Genomic DNA, 8,549 nt, shown 5'->3' with positions numbered 1-8,549 from the left:
TTCATACACCTCATGCCCACATACGAGTTACCACATATGTAACTTTGTGAGTGATTGCTTTTTACATTTTGAACACCCATCAGTAACCATTTGATTAGTACATGTGGTACTGGATACCTCTAAGCCCGTTGCAGTAGGATAAAATTTAAGATCAACACGCAAAGGTGTCAATTTTAAATCTTGTTAACTTTCGCGCTAAAGAACGCCGTAAATTCCAGAACAATCAGATCAGCTGTCCTTTGCGCGTCTGCGTTCGAATGACAGTTGTTCTGTATGATATAAAACAGACGATTGTTACGTCACAAACCATAAGGGAGTTTCTAGAAGACAGTGAATTGTCTGACGTCAGAATATTCTAGAATTTGACGCAATAGTAGCGGTTGTGACGTAATAGTAACCATTTACAATTCACAAATGCAGGTAATTTGAATGTTTAGTTGAACGACAGTAAAGCCTACATTTCAGTAGCGTATAGGCACGTCTTACAGTGGTAAGCGAATATTAATGCTGAAACTATATCTATTCTATAAATGAGAGGTTTTACGGCGAGGAACGTCAGCGAATTTTGATCCAGAAGTGGCTCATTACCCAACGCCGAGGGTGTTTCCATATAGACCCACCAAGGACACTTAATAGTATAGATTCTGTTTAATAGGACGAGGTTTTTAATAAGACACATAACATACATGTAAAATTTTGCTGCCAGGTATATCAAATTCATTTCTATAGTTACGTCATGTCTTTCGTTCAGAACTGTGTTCATTAATAGGGTGATATAATAGGAGATGGGACACCTTTGGCACATAATATCCAAAGGAGTCGTGAGAATGCAGTTTATAATTCTTTGAATATTCTTTGGTTACTATCAAATGGGACAAGAAAATAGAATGAAAAAGTGCCCCATCTTCTCCCACCCTGTTAACAGTACTATATCTAAGCTACCATGTTCAATAATTTAATGTATTTTATTATTTGCAGCATTTCTTTACACTATTAACACATTTATATCATTACAATGTCTTATCCTGGGGTTGAACTGTTTCAAACGTCCGCTAAAGGACGTGGTTTGAAAGCTACAAAGAAGTTTGAGACAGGACAAGCAGTTTTGAAGCAGGAACCATACGCTTATGCTGTCATGAGCTCACATATCGACGTGGTGTGCCATTACTGTTTATGCGCGCCAGGACAGGTGAGGAATTTAGCGATTTAAACGCATGAGTGTATAAGCAACGTATGGTTTGCATACGCAAGATTTACAAAGGACCTATATGCACATTCTATAGAATAGATTGTGTATATACAACTCTGGCCTAAATCTTAGGTCCCATGACATGCCCCACTGTAGGACCTCACCCATATAGAATAAATTGTCGAATGTACATATAGGCTACAAGGTTTGAGTAATAGATCAACTGTGGTCTGAATATATCAGTGTAAGTTCCTGCATGTAAGCCCTAGTATTAAAACGACTGATGCCGATTGATATTAAAAAGTAATATTAACGTGACCTTTACGTTTGTTTTGAACAGCCGGGAGCGCCAGTGGAGGATCTCCACCGTTGCACAGGGTGTAAGTTTGCTCAGTATTGCACAAAGGAATGCCAGAAGAAAGCTTGGCCCGAACACAAGCAGGAGTGTGCTGCTATAAAACGGATAACACCTGGAAAGCCAGTGGATCAGACCCGGTTAGTTGGGAGAATCCTATGGCGAAGAAAGAGAGAGGAAAATTTAAACGGAGAGAAGAAAGATGGAAAAGAGAATGATGAGAAGAAGGTGGAACTTGTAAAAATTGAGGTGGGTGAAAATTGGATGTAAGACATGGGGGCCCTAAAAACTTTGAGGGTCACTCTTTGAACATAAAAGAAGATGAATAGAAATCAATGTGTAAGGGGTTTTAGTGGGCGCACCTTAGACCTGGGTTTTACGGATACTACCCTATTACCAACATCTGGTAAAGTCGTGATTAAACGGTTTTATAATTCTTTGAATAATTTTTTGTTTTGTTTGCTATCAAATGGGACGGGGAAATAGAGTGAACACACGTCCTATTTTACCCCAACCGGTTATTGTATGCAACACACGGTTAATTTTGATTCTAAAACCACACAGGAATTGGAAGATCATCTAAGCAAGAGAAACGCCGAGGAAAAAGAAGCGATCGATGAAAAAGTTTATTCGTTTGGTGATTATTTCACTTATGATGAAATGCCGGATAGCGATGAAGAGATGGCGCATCTATTCGCTATTATTGATTGCAACGCAATAGGGTAAGATTATTACGTCATAATAGATAATATGAATGAATGGATGTAATTGATTTAACCTTGCGTGGCGGGCAACTACAGCATATTATATATATCGTTAGCACATAATATCACACATTTACTAAGCGAGTATTGAAAATTTTACCAACGATATGTTGTAGTCGTGAGGGGGATACGGTCATATAATTCTGTAAATATTCTCTGTTTGCTTCCAAATAGGACGATAAAGTAAATGAAAACATGAACCATCTTACCCCACCCTACTATCTATTTATTAATCTTAAAATCATGATTGCAAAAGTTGTAGGAAGATCTATTCAAAACTTATATAATATGCCTGGCAGGAACAACATATATAGTAGGGTGGGGTAAGATGGAACTCCTTTCTTCTATATTTTTTCGTCCCATTTAGTTGTAAACAAAGAATATTCAAAGAATTATAAACCGTATCCTCACGACTCCTATAGACCGTTGTTAATTGTTTATAACACGAGGATATTTCTATATGCTAAAGGCATCCCATCTTTCCATATCCAACTATATATATGTTAATGTTATTCAATTTACGTTTCAGACTTAACGATCACCGTGGTGTGCAAACGATAGGGGTCGGAATCTACCCTGGGATCTCTATGTTGAACCATGACTGTAGTCCTAACTGTGTGGCAATGAATAACGGACCAAGGCTGGAGGTATGACGGTTGTTTATATCGTTGGTTTGGTCATTTATATCCTCGTGGGTGGAAACTTGAGTGATTTATCCATGGTTGCCACTCCCATGCCTACTGTTCAGTTGCATAAAAAAAAACCTTACCCACAAAGTTATATACGTGATAACTGATAAGCGTGCACGGGGTGTATAAAACAAAACACCTTTGTTATAACGACTGCCGCTGACAAAGCAATTTTCGTATATTTAATTTCAAAATTATCCCGCCAGGTGAGGGCGCTGCGGGTCATCCAGCCGGGCGAGGAGCTATGCATATCATACATTGATTCGTTGGAGACAACAGAAAAGCGAAGAGAAAAACTTAAACTACAATATTACTTCGACTGTGAATGCGACACGTGTACTAAAGGTAGGAAAATATTACATCATTTGAGATCCAGATACGTCATTTTAAAAAATGTCGATATAAAAACTTTATAAAAAAGGAAAAAATGACGTCACTTTAAAAAACGTCACTTAAAATTAGAAGAAAACGTCAGATCAAAAATACGTCAGTTCAAATAACTAACCGACGTACTATTGAAATCTAATTTTTAAAACGTATATAGTATTTTAGGACCTGTCGACCGGGCAATCAATTGTATTTTTTTTATAAATAAACGTTTGAATTATTTATTTTTTTAAACAAGTAAATACGTCTTATAGACCTGTCAGACCAGGAACTCCGAAGTCCATTAAATTTTAATCACATGCGTATCCCATTCAAAAGTCTATAACTGGTGTTATATTTTAAAATGAAATACCCGCTTACAAATATAGACCAATTTAATAACGTAGTTAAAGCGTACAGACTGCAAATTAAACGTGAGCTATTCAAGTAAGGGTCTAATTAACAAGAACGTAAATTTAGCACCTGCAAAAGGGGTTGCGGCATGCAATTAAATTCAATTTTAGGTGGTACGTCATTACGTATTGTGTGCTAATATTAGGACTTTCATTCCTTAATTTTACTCCTTCTATTTTTTTTATACATCTAATAAAATCCCATATTTCCAACTCACGTTTTTACGTGTCTATTGTGTGTGTTTCTATCCCCACGTGGCGGGGCAACGACAGTAAATTGGACACCATTAGCACATAATATCCCAATTTTCTAATCGTGTTTTAACAATTAACAAAGCTCTTTTAAAGTCGTGAGAATACGATTATATAATTCTGTAAATATGCTTTGTTTACTACCAATTGAGACGATAAAAACAAAGAAAACATTGACCATCTTACCACAACAATAGTGTACCGTTTTACCCCATCTTACTGTTCCACAACCCCCCTCATAATATCCCATTTTACCCCAACCTAATTTCCCATTTTACCCCGACCTAGTGTCTCATCATGCCCCAACTTACCTGACCATCTTACCCCAACCTACAGTACCATCTTACCCCGACCTAGTGTCCCACCTTACCACGTACCTGGTATCCCATCTTACCCCCTGATGTCCCACCTTACCCATTCGATGTCCCATCTTACCCCTACCCACAGTCCCATCTTACCACCCACCTTGCCTCCAACCTGACGTTCCATCTCCCCCCACATGATGTCCCATCTTACCCCAACCTAATGTCCCATCTTGCCCCAATTTACGGTGTCATAAATTAGACGGAGAAATGGCCCATTATTAATGGGTAATAATCATACCCCCAACACAATCAATATACATGTGATTACTAATCCTAATCATCCACATATTGATTGTATATTGATCGATTTCTAAACGGGGAGTGGCGTATTCATACTTTTCCTTCGGTGAAGTCACGTACACAGAGCCACGTACTAATACACCGTTGCGAAACTCTAGTTCACAGTAGATTAGGGTTAAATGGTCGATGTTTTCATTCTCTTTTTATTTTCCTATTTGATGGATACATACACAAACCGGTGGCAAAATATTAGTTGGTATCCTTAGTAACGGTTGTTGGGTTAACGCTGTAATAATGGCACATCATACCCCAATTCCACTACATTCTGAGTACTATAGTAGGGTTGGGGGAGATGGGACACCTTTTCATTTTCATTTCTCGTCCCATTTGGCAGTAAACAAAGAACATTCAAAGAAATATAAAACCGTATTCTCACGACTCCCATAGACCGTTATTAGTTGTTTAAAACACGATCTGGATATTTGGATATCAAGGTGTTTTGTCTTACCCCACAGAACTATATATCATTTTTGGATTTAGACCACTACAGCCACCAGGATAATTTACAAACACCTAATAATATAAATTATGTTTTTATATGGGTGAGGTCTTTAAGCCTGAAATATAGGCCAAGGTTGCACCATTTCCTCTACTATACCAAATACTCTAACGAATATAACCAACGCGTCCATATATACAGGTGAAGAACTTGAAAACTTAAAACATGCGCTCGTGTCTGAAGATATCAAGGAAGAAAGCGTGAAATATATCAACCAATTCTCAAAGGACATGCTCAAACGGATACATAAAACTAAACAGGTAAACTTGGCTTTGTTTTACTGTGTAGGATCTATATATAGAGTTCTATATTCATGGGTGGGAACTTAAGTGACTTATCCATGGTTGCCACTTCCATGCCCACTGCATAGTTGCATATACGCGTGTATAAGCATCCACTAATATAAATACAACAAATCAATAACCAATAATTACTGAACAACTGTATATTCTAAATCCTCTCTATTCTGACGTCAATTCACGTCATAAACGCTTAGTTTTTTATTCCAGAACCAAAATTGGGAACGCATGTGTAATCAAACATTGGGGACTCTGGCGCAGCAGGATTGCGTCATAGCTGATACCAACGTACTCAAAATCGCAATGCTAAGTAAGAAACACCTGTGTTGTTTCTATTTCTATATTACTGAATGCAATGGGCTGTCAAAATTGTCAGCCATGCATAAAAAACAACCACTCACCAAGTTACATGCCTGGTAACTTGTAAGCGGGCACGGGGTGTATGATACAGAACATCATGTAAATACTGTCGTTGCCCCGTCATAAAAGGATAAATAAGTTACATGCGTGGTAACTTGTAAGAAGGCACGAGGTGTATGAAACAGAACACCCGTGTTATATAACGACTATCTATGCGCCGCCATGTGAGGATAAATAAGTTACGTACGTGGTAACTAGTAAACGGACACGAGGTGTATGAAACAGAACACACGTATTATCGCAATGTTTAAATGCTCTTATACTCACGACCCTAAAACAGCGTTGGTAACTTGTTAAAACACAATTAGGAAATATGGGATTTTATGTGCTAACGGTATCTATCTTGCCCTATATTACTATATGTCAATTTTTACCAAAGCTCATTATTAATTCCTACTAAACTGTTCTACACCTATGCGGAATCTCAAATTAAATCAAACGTGTTTTACAGACCATGCTGTTGAGGTCCAATCGTTTCTGCGAAGACAAGAACCAGCGCTTGAATACGCGGAGCGAGTAGCCGCAGCTTACGAGAAGTTGTTGCCTCCTGTTCACCCAACATTGGGAATGTACTTAATGCGGGTAAGTACTTTGGTACAATAGAAATTCAATGGCGATATCATGTATTAATAGCAAAGTTGGCGACCACTTTGACAATTTTCCAAACTACATTTCACACAACTAAGTTTTTCTAAAAAAATTCATTTCACGTATTTTTTTAGTTTATTTGTAAAACAACTACATTTTACATAACTTTTAGCTTTTATAAAATCCCACGTTTTACAAAACTTACAAAGACTTATTTAAAACTGTTTCGTTTATTATTAAACACTGTAGTTACATGTCCGATTATCTAATGAAACGTTTCGTGTTTTTCAGCTGGGTGTAATCCAGTGGCAGATCCAAAAGACTGAAGCAGCTGTGGCGACACTTGGACGGGCAGCATCTATTATTTCGGTACGTTGTATGCTATTACTTATGTTTATGTATATTGTGGGTGGGAAGTTGAGTGACTTATTATAGTTATCTATCACACAGGTATATGTCTCTCTAAACACCTTACGCTTATATACATGACTATATTATTACAGGGGTCTATAAACTAAAATCTGTCCCAAATCCTATAGATAACATTTCTCACCGCAGAACCCCACCCATTTAAAACAGAATGTGCATATTCAATGTTGGGGAAATGGGCAAACTCTGGACCATTGCGGCGCATATACAGCACATAATCAGCTACATTATACTTATACTTCAATTTTGCTTTATAGAAAACACACGGCGACGACCATGGAATGTTTAAAGAACTGCTTGGACTTATCCACCAGTGCAAAATGGAAGCCCACATGAGTAAAGGGGCCCAACGAGAGTTTAGAATGGCTAAGAAGAAAGCTGGCTTAAAGTTGCCAGCGTAATGTTAATTGTATAGTTATAAATTATTCCGCTGTGGTTGCTACCAGGCTAATGTAAATTATAAATGGGTCCTGCGAAATAACGAACTTATATGTGACTTATATAAGAGTAACTGTTGTTTTGTATTTAAAAATAAATTCGAACTGAATTATATTTATAGCAGGTTGGGGTAAAATAATCAATGTTTACGTTTACTTTTATCGCCCCATTTGAAAGTAAACTGGATATATTTACAAAAATATATGACCTTACCACAGAGCGTTCTTAAATGTTACAGACACGCTCTTTTCCCGTAGTTTTGTATATATTTATTCTAGAATAATGCAACTAATCGTATAACAAGTGAACATGTCAAAACTTAAATTCATTCATCGTATCATAGAGCCTTAAAAGAACCACAATATTTCTGGTATAATTTTAATATATTAGGATGGGGGAAGATGGGACACAACGTAATGTTATAACAGTACAAAATACAATTGCAATTAACTACTTACTTACTTATTTATTAAATATGCGTTTTTGTAACGATTGTGATAAATAATAAAAACTGTTTCTACAAAATTTAGACTGTTTTATTTGTCTTTTCGATTACTGCAAAAAAATAATAACCACAAAAAAACAGGATATAGCGACAAAATAACAGCCACTAAAACATTCATACGGTTAAGACTTTTGCATTTATTTGGGTGAAACGAGCTTGGCCGCTGCACCAAGTGGACAAAAAGTAAATAACAGTGTTTGTGTTATTAGGCTCCTAATAAAATTTAATCTGTGACGTACCTGGGGAATACGATAGACGTTTTACATTCACTCGGTCGAAAGAAGCGTGGTCACTACACTTATATAGCAGACAACCACAATTCATTTTTCTTTGTTGTTTTTTATACATACATGGTAACTCGTAAGGTGGCACGAGGTGTATAAACACCTGTGTTATAACGACTGTCGTTTTCCAGCCACGCGAGGATAAAGTAAGTTACATTCATTCATACGTCAATACTTTAACAGACAGGTTCCTAAAATAAATCAACAACTGAACTTGTGATACAGGCGATACCGCGTTTTAATTTGACTTCGACCACCGATTAATTAAATAAAACGGGGGGCTGGTATGCCAGGTCACACCGCAATATAAACCTACGTGACTCTGAGTTTATAACTCCATATAAAGACGCTTCTACTCGTGTACAATAATACCCACGCCACAAGCTGTATCAAC

At 37.2% G+C, this 8,549-nt stretch overlaps 1 protein-coding gene and 1 long non-coding RNA gene across 2 annotated transcripts in view; both read left to right on the top strand.

Annotated features, from left to right (window-relative positions):
* Positions 1–8,549, top strand: part of LOC149735114 (uncharacterized) — a 51,932-nt gene that overhangs the window by 22,875 nt on the left and 20,508 nt on the right. The gene's annotated exons all lie outside the window — the stretch shown is intronic.
* LOC149735117 (histone-lysine N-methyltransferase Smyd1-like) lies at positions 956–7,891 on the top strand. Its single transcript, XM_089879790.1, has 10 exons — positions 956–1,189; positions 1,530–1,793; positions 2,109–2,266; positions 2,838–2,955; positions 3,204–3,342; positions 5,334–5,452; positions 5,702–5,801; positions 6,363–6,493; positions 6,791–6,868; positions 7,186–7,891. Exons 1-10 carry the CDS (start codon positions 1,016–1,018, stop codon positions 7,327–7,329), a joined length of 1,425 nt encoding a protein of 474 aa, XP_089735916.1. The 5' UTR covers positions 956–1,015; the 3' UTR covers positions 7,330–7,891.

This window comes from Ciona robusta, chromosome 6 (genome assembly GCF_009617815.1).
Source record: "Ciona robusta chromosome 6, ASM961781v2".
NCBI lineage: Eukaryota > Metazoa > Chordata > Ascidiacea > Phlebobranchia > Cionidae > Ciona > Ciona robusta.
Note: the sequence above shows the minus strand (reverse complement) of the source record. Positions and strands in the feature narration are given on the sequence as shown.

Bases quoted from the DNA above. Each gene is read 5' to 3' on its own strand.
- LOC149735117 (XM_089879790.1), top strand. From the start codon at position 1,016: ATGTCTTATCCTGGGGTTGAACTGTTTCAAACGTCCGCTAAAGGACGT. The intron at 2,267-2,837 runs GTAAGATTATTA...TTTACGTTTCAG, and splicing joins ATTGATTGCAACGCAATAGG to ACTTAACGATCACCGTGGTG. The intron at 6,869-7,185 runs GTACGTTGTATG...TTTGCTTTATAG, and splicing joins GGGCAGCATCTATTATTTCG to AAAACACACGGCGACGACCA.